Source organism: Simochromis diagramma, unplaced genomic scaffold (assembly GCF_900408965.1).
Source record: "Simochromis diagramma unplaced genomic scaffold, fSimDia1.1 OVJJ01000387.1, whole genome shotgun sequence".
In the NCBI taxonomy this organism is placed as follows: Eukaryota; Metazoa; Chordata; class Actinopteri; order Cichliformes; family Cichlidae; genus Simochromis; species Simochromis diagramma.
The window spans coordinates 790,866-811,713 of NW_024387152.1; the positions used below are offsets into that span (position 1 = coordinate 790,866).

General features: G+C 41.1%; 3 protein-coding genes across 5 annotated transcripts; all 3 read right to left on the minus strand.

Moving 5' to 3' along the window:
* Positions 1–664: 664 nt before the first annotated feature.
* Positions 665–5,084, minus strand: lrrc23 (leucine rich repeat containing 23). The gene is made up of 6 exons (XM_040048057.1): positions 5,004–5,084; positions 2,789–2,930; positions 2,370–2,500; positions 2,102–2,238; positions 968–1,172; positions 665–889 (listed from the first exon to the last, which is right to left on the minus strand). The coding sequence occupies exons 1-6, from the start codon at positions 5,082–5,084 to the stop codon at positions 857–859; spliced, it is 729 nt and encodes a 242-aa protein (XP_039903991.1). The 3' UTR covers positions 665–856.
* Positions 5,085–5,637: 553 nt separating this feature from the next.
* Positions 5,638–16,664, minus strand: rbm10 (RNA binding motif protein 10). Of its 3 annotated transcripts, none has more exons than XM_040048082.1 (23): positions 16,399–16,664; positions 15,845–15,898; positions 15,221–15,767; positions 14,970–15,128; positions 14,817–14,886; positions 13,317–13,390; positions 12,354–12,440; positions 12,170–12,230; positions 11,918–12,076; positions 10,366–10,526; positions 10,090–10,187; positions 9,368–9,455; positions 9,079–9,283; positions 8,850–8,959; positions 8,691–8,772; positions 8,439–8,530; positions 8,112–8,303; positions 7,749–7,940; positions 7,574–7,630; positions 7,294–7,485; positions 6,774–6,821; positions 6,602–6,693; positions 5,638–6,397 (listed from the first exon to the last, which is right to left on the minus strand). In XM_040048082.1, the coding sequence occupies exons 2-22, from the start codon at positions 15,859–15,861 to the stop codon at positions 6,634–6,636; spliced, it is 2,751 nt and encodes a 916-aa protein (XP_039904016.1). In that variant the 5' UTR covers positions 15,862–15,898; positions 16,399–16,664; the 3' UTR covers positions 5,638–6,397; positions 6,602–6,633. The 3 variants fall into 3 exon arrangements, with proteins under 3 accessions (XP_039904016.1, XP_039904014.1, XP_039904015.1); XM_040048080.1 differs by having other exon boundaries at positions 6,638–6,693; positions 16,399–16,662; XM_040048081.1 differs by having other exon boundaries at positions 6,638–6,693; positions 15,221–15,764; positions 16,399–16,660.
* A 471-nt stretch (positions 16,665–17,135) lies between these two features.
* Positions 17,136–20,268, minus strand: LOC120744017 (rho-related GTP-binding protein RhoA-C-like). Its single transcript, XM_040048133.1, has 5 exons — positions 20,148–20,268; positions 19,445–19,600; positions 18,884–19,004; positions 18,668–18,798; positions 17,136–18,570 (listed from the first exon to the last, which is right to left on the minus strand). The coding sequence occupies exons 1-5, from the start codon at positions 20,217–20,219 to the stop codon at positions 18,397–18,399; spliced, it is 654 nt and encodes a 217-aa protein (XP_039904067.1). The 5' UTR covers positions 20,220–20,268; the 3' UTR covers positions 17,136–18,396.
* Positions 20,269–20,848: the final 580 nt, after the last annotated feature.

The window sequence follows — 20,848 nt, forward strand, 5'->3', positions numbered from 1 at the left end:
ACAGGACGGGTTTTGTTTCCTCAAAAAGCCACGCCCACCAAATCAAACCATTGGAGGGAGAGTGGTGGTTCAAGCCGCCCTCGTCAGTCCCTCTCAGCGTGTTCAAGATACAAATGTTGCTTCATGCCGATCTCGTTTCATTAAAATCAGTAAATTTCCAAAATAACAGTAACAAAAGCGTGGACCCCTATTCTACTACCCTTATGGAAAATACAGGTATCCACAAGTGGAGCTGCACTGCACTGATGTGCGAACAACTACCGCTTTCTTAACTTACTATAATATGAATGTTTTCTTCAAGTGGGACGTTAACGTCCTGGTTATATTTATGGAATGATGATGGTGTGTTTAAATGCCAGTCAAACAAACGCAGGATCTGATTCCGAAATCTGCTGATTAGCCACACAGGCCCATAATGTCACTGTCCCCTTAAAACTGTAGCTGGATGGCTGCCAACAAGGAAGCCGACGGCAGATTTTGCTCTCTCATCCTTACTCAGGGAAACACATGGAGTCTGTCTAACACCACCGTCTAGGAACAATACAAGGTACTAAGCCACAAGGTACTAGCCAGAGTCACTTCAGCTTGCATCAGTTGTCATTTTTGCATTTAGACACATCAGAAATAAACATTTTCTAAAACTTTATTGTTAAATAGCTCAGCTGTAACAATGAGTGTATGGAAATGAAAAACACTTTTTGTGCAAAGTCATGGATGATTGAGCTACTGTATCAAACATAGAGTACTTCATACAGAGGTGTATTTGGTCATTCATCAACAGACAACAGGTCTGCCATTTAAAAAGAAAAAATGAAGTCAGTCCAACACTTCCCCATTCTGGCCATATTTACACATCTTATTGTGCATACATTTCCTCTTCTTGAAGTTCCTGAAATTACACAATGTCACTAAATCAAAAGGGTAAAAAATAAAACCAAAAATAAAAAAATATTTTGTTTTTTGTTACCCTGATTCTCTCCCAGGCTTCAGCTCTCTCCTCGGGGAAGACAGGATTTTTGTCGAGTCTTTCCAGCTGTGGCACTACTATCAGCACATTTATCCGGTATTCGGAATTTTCCGCGACTGGGTTCCCAGAGAGAACCAACACGCGAAGGCTTTGTGACAGAAAGCCGATGTATCGTAGAGCAGTCTCATCTATGATTGCATTGCCTCTAAGGGAGAAAGAAGACAAATTATGGGATTAATATCATGTTTGGTTTTTTACTGACTGGATTATTGGAAGCGTTATTATGACTGATCTTTATTGTTACAACACATTGCAGTCATGTGAAAAAATAAAGTTATCCATAGGACTTTCTGCAGGGCTGTGAAAAACTAAGTACAACATAACTGCTTCCATTGGAATTAAGAAGGTAAGTAGCAGCCAAGAGCTACTACTCAAATTGCACTTGATTCACTGAGTTGATTAATTTGTGACAAAAAAGAATGATCAAGTACAGCTTAATTGGAAGTGTTAGCAAGAAAAAGTCTGTTCCTTCTAAAAAACAAAACAAAACTTGGCAACACAGCTTAGATTTGCAAAGCTGCATTGAACAAACCGGAAGACTTGTGAAACAATGTCCTTTGGAAAGACATGACAAAAGTGAAAATGTTTGCCTGTAATGACAGCACTATTTGTGGTGAAAACCAAACATAACTTATTAGGACAAACACCTCGGGTCAACTGTCAATCATGGTGGTGGAGAATGATGATTTGGGCCTGTTTTGTAGCCATAGGACCTGGGCACCTTGCAATCATTGAGTGAAACACAAACTTTTTAGGACAACAGTCCCAAGCACAGAAACAAATCTACAACAGAATGTCTGGAAAAGAAAATGTTTTGCCACAGTGTTGCAATGTCCCAGTCAAAGTCAAGACTTCAGTCTCAGTGAAATGCTTTGACAGAACCTTAAGAGAGATGTTCATAAACAAATGCTCCCAAACCCCAACGAACTGAAGCAATGTTGTAAAGAACCAAAATTCCTCCACAATGTAAGAGACTGATTAAGTCATACACAATTACTTCAAGTTACATCTAGTTAATTATGGTGTCTACTTAGTCTCTCACAGGACTGAAGTTTTCCATGTGACTGCATGCACCTGGCATTGAGGTACTGAAGACACTTCATGCTGGGACTGAGGCCGTCGAGCGACTCTAGCTGATTGTCTCGAAGGTGAAGTGTGGTGAGGCGCTCTAACTTCTCCAAACCCTCAAGACGTTTGATAGCATTTTGGGCCTAGACAGAAAGCAAGACTAGTCACAAGCAACCAGGTACCTGGTTTATTACATGGGGATTAGTGTAGTGGTAAAGGATTAACTTAATCAACCATGTCTGTGTTAATAACCAAACCAAGATACTTTGTGTACCAGATACAATTGCTGGAGATGTGGAAGGTTGATGCCATCAGTGGTTTCCAAGTGATTTCCCCTCAACTCTAGAGTTACCAGATTTGCAAAACTGCCATACTGGAAACCATTAAGCCTCTGAATATGGTTACCTGCAAACAAGGTTTGATGGCATCTTTAGTTAAGTCAAATATTGCTTTTAACAGTGATAACGTGGAATAGTAAATTCCCATCTTTTTGCAGGAACAACTATTTATATCAAATAACAGTGACAATGTCTTTCGCTTAACGTATTTTATTATACTTGCAAGAACTTCTGCGGCTTGGATAAGGGAACCAACTATTAACTGTTTCTTACTTGACTGACCTTGCCGTAGAGATCGCCAGATTAGGTGAATAAATTCATTCCACTTTACCTGACGTAAAACCAATAAACCAACCTGTAAGATTGAGGCTTTCCAAGGCAGGCCCAATTAGGCCATCTACATCAGTTAGCTGATTCATTGCTATACTCAGCCACTGCAGGTAGGTCAGTTGAGCAAACGGTTGCTCTTTGAAGCACATCACAGAATTATTGTCGACCTACAAAAGACGAATTACATTAAATAAACGTAATTAAAGGGATTCTTACTGACAGCCACAAAGATGTCCTTAACTAAATGCATAAGGAATTTCTTCTTGCCTTGAGCCAAAGAAGCTGGGTCAGAGATGACAAAGGAGAAAGATCAGTAAGGTGGTTGTTGGATAAATCCAGAAAACGTATGTGAATATAACTGTTGATTGCAGCTATATCCTCCAGTCCTCTAAGGGTGAAGAAAACTGGTTTGAATCAGAAGAAACTCGTTCAAGTTAACAGAACAGTTTTGCTCTGCGGGCATCTTTCTCTAATTACCTTTTCTGAAGGTTCAGCTTGACAAATGCATGTGCTAATCCATTTCCTGTTCGGCAAAGCAATGACAGCCCCTTGACTTATGATTTCTTGGGTTAAATGTTGAACTTCAACCTGTACAAAAATGAGATATAAATGAAAGGCTAGTGGCTTCAACACAGAAACGACAAAAGTCCTACAACTTTATTTTATTCAAAACACAAAATGAATGACAGCTTAAATTGCACAATGATAAACCAATGACAACAAGTTATCATGTAAGGTGAAGGTCAGGCTAGCCACTTTGTTCGGTACACCTGTTCAACCGCTCATTAGGGTAAGTATCTAATCAGCCAATCAAATGGCACCAACTCAATGTATTTAGGCATACATACAGAGTTAAGACAACCCAGTCAGTGGCTGAAACGACCCAGTGAAACTGAAACTGGGCACAGGATTGGGGAAGAAAACTGACATTGAATGTGGCACGGTTCTTGGTGCCAGACAGGCTGGTTTGAGTATTTTAGAAACTACCAGGATTTTCCCACACAAACATTTCTAGGGTTTACAGAGAGTAGTCCAAAAAAGAGAAAATATCCAGTGAGCAAAAATTTCTTGTTGATCTCAGAGGTCAGAGAAGAATGGCCAGACTGCTTTGAGTTGGCAACGGTAACTCAAATAATCCCACATGACAACCAAAATATACAAAAGAGCATTTTTGAATGCATCACATGTTGAAGAGGATGGGCAACAGCAGCAGAAGACCACACTGAGTTCCACTCCTGTCACCTGCGAGTAAGAAACTGAATCTAAATTCCCACAGAATCACAAAATTGGACAACAAAACATTGGAAAATGTTGAGTCTTGATTTCTGCTACAACACTGAATGGCAGGGTCAGAAATTGGTGTAAACAACATGAAAGCATGGATTCAGTCTCTCTTGTATCAACAGTCATTGCTGACAATAGCTCTCTCTTCATGTACTCATCTTCTACTGGGTGCTTTCGGGTAGATGGCGTGCAATGTCACAAAGCTCATATAATTTCAGACTGGTCTCTTGAAAATGGCAGCAAGTTCATCAGATCGCAGTCCAATAAAGCACCTTGGCGTGTATAATCATGGATGTGCAGCTGACAAATTTGCAGCAACTGTGTGATGCTGTCATGTCAATATAACAATCAAAATCTGTGAGGAATGTTTCCAACACTGTGTTGACCCTATGCCACACAGAATTAACATTCAAAAGTCTTCTCTTACCCAAGGTATATAGTAATGGACCAACAAATTACTAGCCACTGATTTGACCGTTTTGCCAAGACAGTTTCCCGGACAAGCCTACAGTCAGAAAAAAATAAATAAATTAAGATCTTCATTGATAAATGTTTTTATTCTAAGACTAGGCTTAATCCATGTTAGTGAAACCGCCAGCAGAGGAGGGCCACTCCCAAGGCTCAAACTGTCACTAATTAGTCAACAACTAGAATTTAGACATGGAAGAGCTTCAAAACCATTTGTAGGAGCACTTTACAATAAGCTGGGCCTCTTTTGGAAACTAGTGACCTATTACTAATATGCCCAGAAAATACCCTGTGTAGGGGGTTGAATGGTGCACACACACGAGTAAACAGACAAGCTCCAACTTTATCAAAGACATTACCTTGAGTCTGTTTGGGTAATCAGGGCGAGGCACGTGATTCATACCAAATTAACAGCACAGAGATATCCGCTAACATGTACGAGTCAGCTGTAAGTATGCTCGGCACATGCCCCCCATTTACTTTCATACCTTCTCATCTTCGGCTTCTTTAAGGTGTTCTTCTCCTCCTTCAACATCCGATAATACTGGGTCTTCGTCAAAGTCAGACATCCCGATTAGTAAACCTTATAATTTGACTAGTTACAGACTATCTGAAGAGCGGATTAGAGAACTGCAACAGGATTTCCAACCAGCTAACTTGCTTATTTTGTGACTGCTGCCCGACCAAGCTAGCTGTCTGTTTACAGTGTTTAGCGTTGTACATTTATGTTAGAACTGCCAGCACATGCAGACACTGTGAATGACATACTATGAATGTTACCTCCCAACGTAATATGAAGGAAAGACAGCTAAATTTATTGGTTATTACAGGTAATCCAAGTGTTTTTTGTCCGATGGCTCTCAGAAACCGACGACTGGATTTGTTGCTGATCACCATAGAAACCATTCCGCAGTAACCGGAGCACAATTAATTTAAGGAACACAAAAGTAGTTTGCAACAGCGATACAGTTTCACCATTTCAGTGTTGCTTTACAAACCCGATGCCAACAGTCACATTACATTCCTCTTTTTGTGCGGATAAACAGCTTTGGAAATTTCAATGCAAAATGTTGACATATAGCTACAGTTTACTGACTAGCCCACACAATACACGAGTCAATATTGGTGAAAATGTATTATTTTGAATTCATTTACACGAGCTTGATGAAACACGGTCACATTACTGAACAAATATAGAAATAAAAAATACTTCTCTGAAAAGTTAGCGAATGTGAATCTACACCTGCTATATGATAAACTGAGACACTTTAACCCTATACACTAGTGTTAGCATGATCCTGTCCAATTCATGAGGCCACGAGTTTGTTAGCTTTCACTGTTGTATAAAAATGCTCTTTTTAAAATGTACACAGTTCAAGCCCAGATTAGTCATTCACTGAATGACAAGGCATATAGCATTAATTAAAAAAAAACAAAAATCTATGGTGCATAGACAGTAATATTAAAAATCCCAATTTGCTGACATAAAGACAGCAAATGTTTTCCCGTCCACAAAACTTGTTTATCACACACACAGGCTCTGAAGCAAGTGAGAACTCAAAACTGCATCATTCAGGAAGCAAGCAAAAAGGTGCAATCTGTGCAATATCCTGACATCTACTGCTACAGGATCAGTTCATAAGATTATTACCACTGAGCACTGCCATTGTTGAGGTAACTAATGTCAAATCAAAATAAGTTTTTTAAATATATTTATCTATATGATGTTAATGGTGAAGTGTTGCGTGCTGGGCTTTGTCCTTGTCCTTTGTGGGTCAGGAAGATTAATGGTCACTCCACTTGCATATTGCGCAACAGCAGTCCTCTTTTCACACCTCCCTGTAGCATTCTTGCACCGAGACTAGTGTCTGTGACCCCATCACTACAGGAAGAAAACAAAAAGTGTAAGGGGACACACAAGTACAAATAAGTTGTGTCACATACATCATAGTTAAGTTATACAGTTGCACCAACATCACCACCACACAAAGCTGTAACTAGAATAAAACTAAAGCAAAAAAAGGAACCAGTCCATGGTAGTGTCAATAGCAAGCTGTAACCCTGAATAAGTTGCAAAAAAACATACAGCGTCTAGTTAGTGGCATCACTGCTGCTTCCTTACATGGGGTTAAACTTCCTCTTCTTAAGTTCAGGACCGTCAAGTCCACCTGCTAGTCTCTGCAAAAAGACAAGATAAAATTATTTTAAAAGAAACACGAATTTCAACATCATTCTGCAGATGTGGAGGACTGACCAACCTCTTTGCTTGCAGCTTCCTGCTGGGCTCGTCTCTGCTCCAGGTTTTGCTGAGGGCACAAAGAAGTGAAATTCAAGTCACAGCTGCAACAGGAATGCCAAACTGGATTTTACACTCGTATTGCGCACAAAGGTCTTATATGCAACGTTCAGTTTACACACCCTGTAAAACTGAATCTGAATGGACGGCTGTTAAAAAGTAGATTAAGGTGACCTTGCTTCACTGGACAGATTAAAATAAATAAGATCTTCATTTATAGGCTCTGCTTTCAGGCTTTAGAAGCCAGAAACCATTTTTCAACTTGCTTTAGTGCATAATAAGCACATGTATGCACCTGCATCTGCCCACAAATTCTCCAATTTCACAATTGTGCCTTTAATCACCAATAACAGCAGCTGGTGGTGTGCCTCAGTACTTGTGCACACGAGTGCAGAATGTATGGTGTTGCTCCTCAACAGAGCACTGATGCTACTTATCATTTGTAGAGTTTTTATGATGAAGTAAAACTTGATTTAAACCACCTTATGTAGTTCAGAAAGCTGCTGGTGCCTGATGAGGGCCTCCTTGCTTGGGAACTGCCTCCTACACAGCAGACAGGCCAGTTTAACCCAGTCTGTCAATCTTCCTTCCTTTTCATCCTTCTCGCCTCCTTCTTCTTCACTGTCAGTTTCTCCACTGTAGGCTGGGACCAGACCCTGCTGCCGAGGAGGCGACTGCTCAGGGAACAATAAAAAGAAGAAAGAAAATAAAGAAATTGTACACCTCTAACACCTACAAAATCTCTCTCCCCCACTTCCTTACTTCTGCACTTTGGCGGATCTGATCCAAAAAAATCTGAGGCCGTTCAGACAGTGCCCCCTGGAAGACAGAAAAACATTGATTCAGTGATCTGTTAATATCTGCGTCTATGATTCAGAGACAGTCACTATCACAACCTCGTGCCCTGAGGGTTCAGACATTTACAGATAAAACACACCTTTTTCTCTAGAACAGCATAGCCTGCATCAGCACTCGCAGACTCCCTGTGATCATCTAGGCGACTGTGTCCAGGTGCCCGAGTATAACCAGGAGGTGCTGTTGAGCCGGTGGCAGGGGATGAAGACACAGAACGCATGTTCTCCTTTTGTCTGTTGAGACTTTTAGCCCAACGCTCCATGTCTTTGGCAATCTATTATAACAAACCTCAAGAAACTCAGTTAAAAATTACTTAACTACACATTTTAAGTGTCAAACTGAATGGGTGGCAAATTATGAAATCTAACTTCAATTAGCCATTAGCAGATATGTTTGTTAAACCAGAAATGATAATGTCCAAAAGCTGACTTCTGTGTATCAGCACCTGTTGAGCTGTTTTATTCTTGGGTTTGTCTTTTTTCTCCTTGCTGCCAGAGGTAGCAAACAGTGATTCTGAAGGAGCTGCACCATCACTTGGAGGAGCACCTTCTGTGTTTGACTGACTGGCAGCAGGAATGTAGGTATGTTTCTCTCCATCCCAGTACATGTACTGCTGAGTGTGAGAGTTGTAGTAGTACTGCAAAGACAAAGGGAAATGCAAAAACAGATTGAAATACCAAGGGGAAAAAGCAACACACACACACACACACACACACACACACACAAAAGCAATCTATAGATTGTTTTGTGTGAGTTACCATGGGCTGTTTACCTGTGAATTAGGGTCATAGTAGAGACCTGTGAATGGGTCATAATAGTAGCCAGAGCTTTCGTCATAGTGGTATGTGGAGACATCTGGCACAGCTGTAGTATGAGACACATGGTATTTGCATCAGGGTCAGATTTTCAATATTTTTTCCTGAATGAAAGGTAAGCTTGCCAGTAGTCAGCAGCAATTATTTGCAATTATTAGCGAAGATGTAAATTCCCCAGAGGGAACACTACTAAATACATGAAGCCTTACGATACTGCTGGAGCTCATGTTCAGTGCCTGGGATTGCAGGCTGGCTGGGTGCAGCTGGTTGTGGTTTTCCCACTATTTCAACCTGTGAAGTGACAGAGATTTTAAAAACAGGAAAAACACAAGGAACAAATGGAAGAAGGAAAAGGCATCAAGTTCTACCTGTGTCCCCGGTGTGGTGGCAGCTGTGGTGATGAGAGGAGTCTGTGTATGAATGAGCGGCTGCTGCACAACCACTGATGCAGGTTTGGCTGCCTCAGATGAAATGACAGCTGCACATGGGCAAACAAGTGCAAATAAGTGGCTTCAGAGGAAGCTTAATGTAATTGTATGCAACTACATGATATACAGATATGTGTGTGTTATAAACTTACTGGCATGTCATACAAACCTGGGGCTGCTCCTCCTGCGTAGGCTCCATTCAGGGAAGCTACTCCACTTGTCAAAGCAGTAACCCTGTTATCTGCTTGGGGCTTGAAAGTTGTGCCATCTTGCCCTGCATACTCAAGCCCTTCCTGACTGTATGTCACTGCTGCCCCCTGCTGATACACACTCGTATCAACACTCTGGCCTCCACCTGGTCCATTTTGAGAGGTCTGAGAATTTAAAAGAATAAATACAATGATCATGCAATCTGTATTAAGGATGTGGTATATATGCTGTAATACGTCAAACTTTACCTGAGTGACAGCCCACTGTGCAGCAGCTATAGCTGTGCTGGCCACTGTAGCAGCACTCACTCTGCTACCATCCGTTACAAACACATCCCTAACATAGACAAGAGACAGAGTGAGGGCTTTAATCAAAAAGGCTTTTGGAGGGTTGTTACATTGAATAGCTTAATTTCAACCATCATTGCTCTTCTAATACATTTACAGTTACCTTCACAAAATGCTTTACAATTTTAATAATCACATGATCAACCTGCATTTCTTTGTAATGTGATCAGTCCATTTACTAGTCTAATTTCAAACTGCAGTAAAATGCCTGATTCTTACACAGTACCTTGCTCTAGCACACAGAGCACGTTATACACCATGTCGTTGAAGGCCTCGAGGGAACGGTTGTTGTGATTTGGTGCTATATAAATAAAACTGAATTTAATTCATTCACCCATTCATGCAAACACCTTTTTCTGAGCTTTCTATCTTTCTAACCTTTACACACATTCACACCTCAACTGATGTATCAGGAGAGCAACTTAAAGTTCAGTATTTAACTAAGGATATTTTGGCATGCAGACTTGAGCAGCCAGGACCAACCCACCTATCTTCCGACTGGTAGATGACCTGCTCTACCTGCTGAGCTACAGCCACTCACATCCACTGTGCAATTATAATATAGTAAAGCGTGGAGTCCCCGTATGTTCTTTGCAATTAAGTTTGGGTGTGTGAGCATTTACCGTTTGGAGCCTTTGGCAAATTCAACTACAATGACCTTCCCATCAATAGATAGAGGTGGCTGGAGAGCCTGCAAAATCTGGAGCAACTGAGATGCCTCCTGTTAAACACACAGACCACTGGGTGGGTGAACGCATATTTAAGACAAAGCTCATTAAAAAAATAAAATAAGTAAGCTAAAACTAAAAAGGTTTTGCTTAGTTTACTTCAGATACAAGTCAGTAAAACAAAAACAACCCTGGCTTATATGTGTATGTGTGTGTGAGCTTGTGTCTCACCACTATGGTAGATAGTTGTAGAAAGGCAAAGCCCCTGTTGAGGTGTGTGTGTTTGTCCTTGATTAGGCGAACGTTGGAAGGGGAGAGGGTAGCAAACGGAGCCAAAGCAGACAAAATGGCTTCTACTGATGTATGTGGGCCAAGGTTCCTCAGTATCAAAGCTGTTGAGAGAGTGGATGAGGTATATTTAAGATGCATTATCGTTTAAATAAATAAAAAATACTGGCAGCTGCCAGTGCTACCCCTTAGCTCCCAAGTAGATGCACATATGGTATAAATTTGAAACCTCCTACTTGAGTTACTGCAGTCACCCTAACCCTCTGACTTTGAGGTTAAGGTCAGTGAAATTCAAACTAGTCCAGAGATTTTTAGTAGATGCAGCTATGGCATGAATTTCAAATCCATCACCTTGTTCGTGACTCATCGCATTTACAAACTTGGGTGTCCACACAACCCACCCAACCACATCTCAGGGTGACAAAAAGACAGAAACAGTCTTTTACAGCTGAGGGGTAAAAATGAAACAATTTGTGACCCAAGTACACTGATGCACACAAATAGCCTACAAGCTTTAGCTAAGTAGGTATCCTATGGCAAAAAAGAAATCATTAAAAAAAATTTTTTAGACATAAGGTTATCCCCCAAGTGTCTTAAAAGAAAATATTGCTATGATGAGGAACATGAGTATTTCCATTTATATGTTTCACAACAAACCTTCTTGGTCACTGTGGGTGTACCACAGGGTTCTATTTTAGGTCCTAATTATTTGCTTCCACGTTTTATGACTTCATATCCCCTCTCACTGCTATACTGATGACAAAGATTTCCCAGGAGATCTCCTGACCCCTCTTAAACTGCTTCAGTGATGCCAGTTGTTGGATGGCACAAAATTTCTACTTTATATCTCAAAATCAGAAATCTTATTGCTCAGTCCTACAAACAACCTTAACCAAACACCATTTACAGTGCCTTCTCTCTGGAATTAATGGAAAGTTACTCTCTCACCTCCAACTGGTTCAGAATACAGCAGTTTGGCTTTTTACTGAGCAGATGGCATCACATCACCCAAAAGCTGGCTTCTCTCCATTGGCTCCCTGCACTTTTTAGAACTGATTTTAAAGTGTATTCATCATGTCGAAGCATGTGGCGGTCTGGCACCAAGCTATATAGCAGAAATTTTAACCACTGAGGAACTAGTTTGCAGCCTGAGAGTCCTTCAGGCAGTTGTAGGTGCTTTTGGCATTAAAACCCTTCACTTTTTGAAGAATTACTTGGGAAGACCAGGGTCAGAATTTGTGACCATCTATGAAGCTTTTATCTGATGTTATTTGTGATGACAATTATATTTGTTGTGTTTTTAACATGAGGTTTTCAGTTTTTAAGTAAAGTCCACATATCTTCTTTAATGTTTTAAAGTTTTCCCTCCCAGTACTCCATTTTGGTCTGTCAAAGCAATTTGTAAGCCTTAAATTAAAAGACGCTTTATTAATAGAGATCATCATCACCAATATTAGCATTATTATTTTCATTGTTATTAGAGGAGATGACTTACTGTCATTAGCAACATCTGCCTGTTGTGGAGCCTGGCCCGGTGTGACAGGAGGACCAGAAGAGTGGTAAGGTGCTGGCAAGGGCAACAAACCTTGGGCTCCCTCCTTTTGAAGACCAACAGGCAAGTCCTTCTGTACCTGGGGCAACTTCAGCTCAGCCTCTGGCAAAATACAACATGTTAGTATTACTGTTCAATAAGCAAGACCTCATGTTATAAAGGAGAGAAGCGGTGAAACATTCAGTGACACCTTACCCGATTTAGGAACGTTGCATTTAAAGCACTTCTCTCTCCTCTTGAAGTTTTGTACACCACACTGTTGAATTGTTATACAACCTTGTTAACAATCTTCATAAATTAGCCAAATGAATGACTGGCTTTATATTATATAACACGCATTCAAATTGTACATCGTGGTAATTCATAGCAAGCACCGGACCTTGTTGCAGAGCCAGTCCTCATTGGCACGCGGTTTGGGGTCGCTGTAGTGCATCGACACTCTCTGCCCTAGAATCGACAGCACTCCCTGAAGGAAAAAGAAAGAGAGGGAGGAATAACAAAGAATGATTATCAGTGATAATTAGGCCACACATGCCATAGAAAGGCCTCATCTCACAAGAGATGAGAGAGAGTGAAAGGGAAAAGAGAGAGGGAGAGGAATAGAGAGAGAGTACAACTGAGGCTGAAAGGAAGAGGACACCAGAGAATTGACCTTCAGCTTTAGGAAATTCGGACGGACGGTGAGATGGTATATATGTAGTCTGTGAGTGCCCATTTTTAAAGGACAATGTGCTTTGTTCAATTGTGTCATCCCTCCCCCCTTAAGGGGAAACCTTTCCAAAGTTGTCCACACAACCCATCCCATTGTCACCACCTTTGTCCCCCAAAGAGACAATAGCTCTGTCCTAAAGATGTAATCATGGCAGATGTGAAAAGCTCAAAAACAAGAAAATGAAGCAATATATTGGTTCTGATTCAGCATACAACAGACCATGTGAGACATTATATTCACACTGTCATACTATCCCAAAGGTGGTACTGTGAACTCAGGAAAGAAAGCGAGACAAGTCACTGAATAAAAGAGGAGAATATGATGGACGAATGATGATCAGTTTGACTGGGAGGTCTCGTCTATGAAAACTATCAAGTTGCCCCTTGGTTGTCAGAATTATGCAACATGAATTGGTTTGAATTGTCTAATTGTAATTGTGGAAAGAAAAGAGGAATCTTCCTTCAAGCACTACCTACCTGAGGACCGATGTTATTTAATCATTCTTAATATTGTTATACTAGAATGCATTTTAAGCACAGGATGGTATGACGTGACTGTATGAGATTAGCTTTTGTGTCTCACTGAATACATTTATATATGTGTATTTGTGTCTGTGTAGGAGAGAGTGACCTGGTTGGTCTCCATCCAGCGGGTGGCCTCCTGTATGAGATTAAACTCGACGAAGGCGAATCCTCGGCTCTGACCTGGACACCCCCCAGCGCCATGGCAACCGAACAACAACAACAACATAACAACAACAACGCAGTGAGGGGTTAGTGCTGCATATACAGAGGAGAGAGAGACCCTGTATCAGCACCAGTCAAAAAAAAAAAAAAAAAAATCATTGCTTCCTCTCTCCTTTAAAAATACCACACATGATAGTCAGTTGGAGAGGCACTGTCAAATTCTCTGCATGGGCAGGAGGATGTAATGTCAAGTAACTCAGTAGGGTCAAGGTAAGAGGGAGGGATAGAGAGAGAGAGAGAGAGAGAGAGAGAGAGCTACCCACTCATCAGTTTGAAACTGAGCTCTTTGGTTTTTAATGATGAAGCACACAGGCAGCAAGAGAGCACACACACGTGCACACCAATGTCTCTCCTACTCTGCGAGTCAGAGTCTGAACGATCTAGCTCTGTGATGGCAGGTCGCCTCTTAAATGCTCCATATCCTGTCCAGACATTGCAATAAATGATAATATAGATATGTAACTATTGAAATTACACATTGATCAGCATTTAAACATTTATTACATGAGTACTTTTCCTAACACGCACACACAACCACACACACAGACAGACAGACCAAAAACAGTAAAACGGTGATGTATGAAAGACAGAGCAGTGTGGGGGAATGTAAGTGTGCCGGTGTAAGATAAGCACACCTTACAGACAACCAGAGAGTTAGCAAAGTGGGAGGCCAGTGAGACAATGACCTTAATGGAAAAGAAAAATGACACAAAAAGAACCACAAGCTTTTCTGAGTGGTATGGTTGAAACATATGTAGCTGAGAAGTAGCAGCAACGCTTGCATCTAAAATAGCGACAATAGCAAAATCTGCTTCAGATGCTGATTCCTCTTTGACGCTGTTAGTTTGTGAACAACACCTACTCAGACACACCCCGCTTCAATATGGACAAGGCAGAAGTTAAAGGATAAAGACAATAAGGGCGCCAAGATGGAAAGGAAAAACAAAGTCATGAACTAAAAAACTACAACTTATGATGGTATGAATGCTTTCTTAAAAAAAAAGAAAAGGAAAAAGAAAAAATAGTCAGGGCTGTGAAGCGTGCATTAATTTTCTTTTTCCTGTGTAAATGCTAGCAAGGCTTCAGACATCTGTAGACCAAAGTATCAAAGCAGGAAGCTATGCAAAACTTCGATCTGTATGAGTTGATAAATATGATTGGGTATTTTGCAACAGTTATCTACCATACAGCAGAAGATAGCCACCAAGGATAGAGGAAAAGACACTTATTAATAAAAGAAAAGACAAAGCAGGTATGGAAAAGTCACCTGAAAAAGCAATGAAATGGAAGTGTTGGCAGTGCATGAGTTTGAGAAACAAAAGAAAGAAAAAAAGAGCATCATAAGAAACACAAAAGAAAAGAGGGGCAATGGACAACTTCTCACCTGAAGATTTATTCCTCATCAGGCGAACCTCTCTCGGCTGGATCCCCTGCTCTTGAAGTTGTGCACGAATCTATGGACAAAGGAGAACTCTAGCTTCAAACTTTTCACAAACAACCTGCGCATCAACTGGCCAGTGTTGAGACAAATACGCACCTCGTTGGCAGTGGCACTGGGTGGCAACATACGAAGCATTATGATGTTGCTGGGCCGCTGATTATGGTCTAGCTCTGCACGGTAATCCTGGTCTCTCTGATCCAACTCTTTGTGGGACAGGTCTGGGCCAGCATGCTCCTCCATTCTCATTGGAAATGTCTACACACATCCGCCACAAATTAATAACCAAAACCAAACAACAATTAAATGTGTATTGTAGTAATTATAAAGATGGACTGATATTGACTTACCCTTCTCTTTCCTGCTCCAGGACGAGAAAACCTGTCATCCTCTCGCTGTCTGCCTGTACCGAATTCCACCTGCTCGGAATGGGAACCACCACGACCCCAGCTGCTTTCCCTGCTTCCTGAATGTGGGCCACTGTTCTCCGGAAAGCCTGTTCCACCTTTCCCCCGTCCCCTTTCCTGAAGGCCAGGCCGTAACTGCTCAAATTCCTGCCTGGATCCCTCCTCCTCTCGCTGGAGTATAGGATGGGCTAGATCAGGTTGTGAGGTGTGAGGGGACCACAGTAGCCCTTTCCCCTCACGCCCTACTTCTCCTCTACCATCTATTCTCTGATGAAACCCCGGATGCTCCTGCAGACAACCTGGTGAGAAGTCATGGATACCCAGTGACTGCTCATCACTGCCATACTGTCTATCACCCTCCACTCTGACATCAAATCCCGTGCCTGCCTCCTCATCCTCTTGGCCATAGCCACGATAGTCCATGTCCCGGAAATTGTGATCATTGTGAGTGCCACCATAGCGACCCAGGCGATCACCTCGCCCACCCCTGCTGACCACAAAAAAACTGCGTGAGAGACTTGTGTGATAAAATGCGCGAAAAAGATGTGAAAGTCACGTTAAACTCACCTCCTCTCATAGTCCATGCTGATCCACTTACTCTTCTCCTAGTGAGTCGTTCTTCTGTTTACAGAAATGCAGCACACAAATCACACATCACTTCAGATGAAACACGTTATAGAGCCACGCTGAAATTGTACAACCTCGTGAGCAGGTACCTTAAAGTCATAGGCTGTGCAAAGTGTGAATAATTCATTTGATTGATTTTAATTTTTAAAACCTTGCACAATCCAATGACTTCTCCAACTTTGACATATCAAAATGACTTCTCTCGGTGCTACGCAGACTACTAACTAAAAGCCACAAACAAACAGCAAAATAACCCTGCACCATTAATAAAAAATAAATAAATAAACTGAGTGCGCAATGCACAGGATCAACCCGCAATCCAAAAAGGAGTAATCAACAACAATGACGTGTGACGGTCAACTGCGTTAGCGGCCAAGCTAACTATGTTAGCTTGAGGTTGGTTAGCTAGTCCAAGAGGCTACATTCTCTCTAAACGACTGTCAGCAGCTAGAAATACAAGCGCAGTCTTGTGTGAAATTTGAGGGAAAACTCACCGGTAACTCATGTAACCTACAATTGTTCTGTAAATATCACGCTGAAGCCCAGGTAAATGGTGTGTTTTATTTTCAGGCAAGCAAGTGTAAAATGGCCACAGCGAGACATTTCAGAGAGGGAGGGACAAATCCCTTACTCTGGAATTTGATTGGTTGCTGGAAAGCGAGTGCATTAACGTCGACGCTGATTGGACGAGACGAACGGGTCAGTCCTAAACTTGCAGCCCATGATTGATTTAAAAGGGGGTAAAAATGCACTGCGTTGTTACAAATGTATTTATATATTCGAGTTGATATGAACAAAAAACAAACAAACAAAACAATCAGATATATAGACATGTTATGTGCAATTTTATTTTAGGAAAAAAAAAACAGGAAAGTAATTTAAAAAGACAGGGAAATGGTAAATATTAATAAATGAATAAATCAAAGAACACATAAATACCTTAAAACAGATAACCCTAATACCAGCTTTATGAAAAAAAAAAAAAAAAAATCCAGAAATACCCATACATATCACAGTAAAGAAAAAAAGACAAAAAAAAAAAACCAACAACAAACAAAACAAAAAAAAACAAAAACCCTCTAGCAACCCACCCTCAAAATACTCTGGCCCAGCCCCTTGACCTTGACTTTCTATTAATTAAACGAGACAGCGGTTACAATTCATCATTTAACTGACATAAACTGACCATAACAACAGGATCGAGTAAAATGATTAAAATATATGAAGTAAATTAGGCATCAACAATAAAAAGTTATATAGTACAATAATGACAATATCAGTAAAGAGGGGAATGGGGAGAATGGAGTAAAAGGCAAACTCGAAGTACACAACATTACCATGTCCTTACAAGGCCTTGTAAGACATACAGTACATAACAGATAATATAGTGATAAGATAAGCCTACCATCTATCTGAAAGAATATTAAACTTATCAGCTACACCACTTATGATTTGACCCACTGATTAACACAATCAAAAAAGGTCCTAAAAACTCATGTGTTTAACCTGATTGTGCCTCTGGCTATATAGTATGATGTCTTCCAGTAAAGTGAAGGTTTCTATGTCACTCTGAGTAGCTGTTAATTTCATTACCCACCTGAGCCATGAAATGTGGCCATTGGGGGGGGAGGGTAACTTTGGCATGGAAAACAGGGGTTAAGGTCAGTGACACAGACGGCCTTTCCATGCATACAGTACGTAGACACATGTTAATACACAACCACACAAATATACACACATTCACTGCATGCAGAGCTGCACTGGAGAAAAACAAACTACCATACAAATGCATACACACACTCTAAAGTACAGGTAAGTAATTCTGTATGGGAAAATATCTCATACAATCTAACTTTAGGCATACCCCTGCATATCGCCTGAGTCAGAAAATGGGCCTGAAGTACCCAAGCCAGTGACAGGGAGAAAGCCTTCAAATGTGAGGTGTGGACTCTTACAAATGACAAATAATACCCTAAGTTATGAATCCCCACCCCTCAACAACCATCACTCTCAAGGCACTACATGTAGGCGATACTGTGTAAAATTTACTTAGAGATGGCCTAAATTCAAACCTAATCATGTCCTTTTCTGACTTCTCTTGTGTTCTCAGTGTCTTTGGCCTTCTATCGACCTTTTCTCTCCTAATTTCCATCATGGCACATTTGCTCCCCTGTTTTGAACTAGTCAACTTCAAATTATACCCATAACCTGCCCTGCTAACTTCTGGATTAGATTTCTTTTCTTTTGTATTTAAATTGATGCAAGAAAAGTGGCACACAACTTAAGAGTCCAAAAACCATGGTGTGTGTGGTCTTTTGAATCATTTCAGATCTGCTCCACTTTGCTAGGGGTAACTGGGTGATCGGAAATTGAGCATCTGCATAATTTTTCTTTCCCATTCCCCCCACCCCCAAATATCCCCCCCTGTCAAATTTCAGTGGAGCCTGTCCTCTCTATCTGTGCTTAAGGACAGCCCCCTCTGCTCCCAGTGCCTATAACAGCAGGCAGGTGGACTTCCTGTTACGCTTCTTGGCCTGCAGCGCAGCTCTAGTTGCCATCTCAAAGACTTCCCTCACACCATCTTTGGTTTTGGCAGAACACTCTTGGTAGCCGTAGGCACTGATGCGGTTTGCCATCTCTTTGCCATCTTCATATTTGACTGGTTCCTGGGGACACATGTCACAAAGAAAGTTTACATTTGAATATTATTTTATTGATTTAACTTGTTTGTTTAGCTGAATTTTCTGAAGCCACCACATTTACCTGTTTCATTTTGGCTAGCTCTCGTCTGGTGTGGTCATCATTGCGCAGATCTTTTTTATTTCCTACCAGGATGATGGGAACATTTGGACAAAAGTGCTTCACCTCAGGAGTCCACTTTTCTGGAATATTCTCTACAGTGAGGAGAATGAAAAAGCAATTAATTACATACATCAAGGTGTTCAATACTTACTAGTATGAATGGTGCTCAGATGGTACCTAAACTGTCAGGACTGTCCACAGAGAAGCACATGAGGATAACATCTGTGTCTGGGTAGGACAGGGGCCTCAGCCTGTCATAATCTTCCTGACCCGCTGTGTCCCAAAGTGCTAGCTCTACCTGAAAAGACAGAGAGTAACAGAGTTAAATGACTGGATAAATCTACGGAAGAAGAAAAGCAAAGGCAGAAATGACAATAATATAATTTGATTAGTTAGGCAGACTAGATATGGTACAGCAGCAGCTAGTCTGATGACCACGATGCAACATAATAAAAATTCACTGGTTGTGTTGAAGCATCCTGAGACAAGATATTGAAGAATGAGTTGCCCCTGATGCACCCACTGAAGTGTGATAACGAAAGTTAGATAAATATGTATGATTGAGTAAATGTCGCTAGACTGGCAGAAATCACTTCAAATGCTCAAATTGAGTAGAAAGGTGCTAAGTACCGATCCATTAGCAACTAATTAAAGAGGGTAATTGCTTTTATTTAAATGCCATACAAGCACCCACAGCATTACAATCAAAATGATTTGCAAACCATCATCCCCTCTCACCTGTTTCGCGTCCACTTCAATGTCTGCCACATAGTTTTCAAACACAGTGGGGACGTAGACCTCTGGGAACTGGTCCTTACTGAACACGATGAGGAGACAGGTTTTCCCACACGCACCATCACCGACGATCACCAACTTCTTTCTGATAGCAGCCATCTATGGAAGAGTTGAAAACATTGTTGCGCATCCTAAGACAATACTCCCCCAGTTAAAAAGAAACACAACTTTGAGGTGCATTAATAAATAAGCAGTCTAAACAGGACAAATTTTCCGATGCTTCGCTTACAGTTTCCCTTTGCTGACATCTAGCACAAAAATACATCAGAAATCGCTAGTAACGCACAGAGGTCTCGTTAACCGTACAGTTTGGCAAATAGTTCCTAGCTTACGTTACTATGTACATTTAAAGCCGGAACCGATGGCAAACAGGCGGAGGTGCCACTGAGGTGTAGAAACAATTACTCAAACGTTTCCGTGCTACATTCCTATTCCTACTAAAAGCCCGACTACTCCAGTCTGGGGCCTGTCAAACCAGCCTTTGCTAGCAGGAAAGCTAGCGGTGTTTCCTATGAGTTTTATTATTGTCATTCAAAATCCTCTCTCTTAAATTATAACTACAGTATTCATCCCATCACAGCCATATTTATGCGCCTGAAACAAGAATCGGCTTAAAGTTTATACGTTATATGGAGAATTTGATTACCTTGGTGTTTCTCTGTACGCCTTTCTCCTCTTCCTGACCGACTGGAAAACTCCGCCCACCGCTAGTACACATGCGCACTATTACGTCATTCGCAAGTAAAGACCGGTGCGACGGGAAAAAATACATCAGTGGCCGTTTGTTTATCAGTTTGTTAGCGAGATAACGCAAAAACAACGCAACTGAATTTTATGAAAGTTGACGGGGAGGTGGAGCATGAGCAAAAGAAGGATCTGTTGAAATCTGGGGCAAATCCATATTACTCTCAGCAAAATTGGGTATTTTGTTTGAAGGACATTGCTCTCTCCGAACTGTGCGAATTCATTAAGTAAGTTAAGGTACTGCACTACCAATTTGTATAGGAATGTCAACCTATGGTGACCAGTATGTTTATAGTTTGAATACACACAAAATGGGTGTGTATATATGAATGCATTTGTACATATGCACCATTCCAGTCTGGTTAGTCTCCCCAGCTGACTAACCATTCTCATCCTATTTGAACTTGGGTTTTAAATCCTATATCTCCAGCAGCACTCAGTTTATTAATAAAAAAAAAAGTATAAATCCCATTTACTACTGGTGTCCCCCAAGAATCTGTCCTGGGACCCCTTCATAAATGTAATATCAGCTTCCATTGTTATGCTGATTGTATGCAACTCTACCTGTCTAACAAACCTACCATTACTCTCCCACCCACAGCC

Bases quoted from the DNA above. Each gene is read 5' to 3' on its own strand.
- lrrc23 (XM_040048057.1), bottom strand. From the start codon at position 5,084: ATGTCTGACTTTGACGAAGACCCAGTATTATCGGATGTTGAAGGAGGA. The intron at 2,931-5,003 runs GTATGAAAGTAA...CGTCTTTTGTAG, and splicing joins AAGAAGCCGAAGATGAGAAG to GTCGACAATAATTCTGTGAT. The intron at 2,501-2,788 runs GTTGGTTTATTG...CCTTGTTTGCAG, and splicing joins GGAAAGCCTCAATCTTACAG to GTAACCATATTCAGAGGCTT.
- rbm10 (XM_040048080.1), bottom strand. The intron at 12,231-12,353 runs GTCCGGTGCTTG...ACAATTCAACAG, and splicing joins AGGACTGGCTCTGCAACAAG to TGTGGTGTACAAAACTTCAA. The intron at 12,077-12,169 runs GTAAGGTGTCAC...GTATTTTGCCAG, and splicing joins ATGCAACGTTCCTAAATCGG to AGGCTGAGCTGAAGTTGCCC.
- LOC120744017 (XM_040048133.1), bottom strand. From the start codon at position 20,219: ATGTGTACTAGCGGTGGGCGGAGTTTTCCAGTCGGTCAGGAAGAGGAG. The intron at 19,601-20,147 runs GTAATCAAATTC...ACTCTTCCATAG, and splicing joins GCGTACAGAGAAACACCAAG to ATGGCTGCTATCAGAAAGAA. The intron at 18,571-18,667 runs GTAAATGTGGTG...ATGTGTCCCCAG, and splicing joins AGCTAGCCAAAATGAAACAG to GAACCAGTCAAATATGAAGA.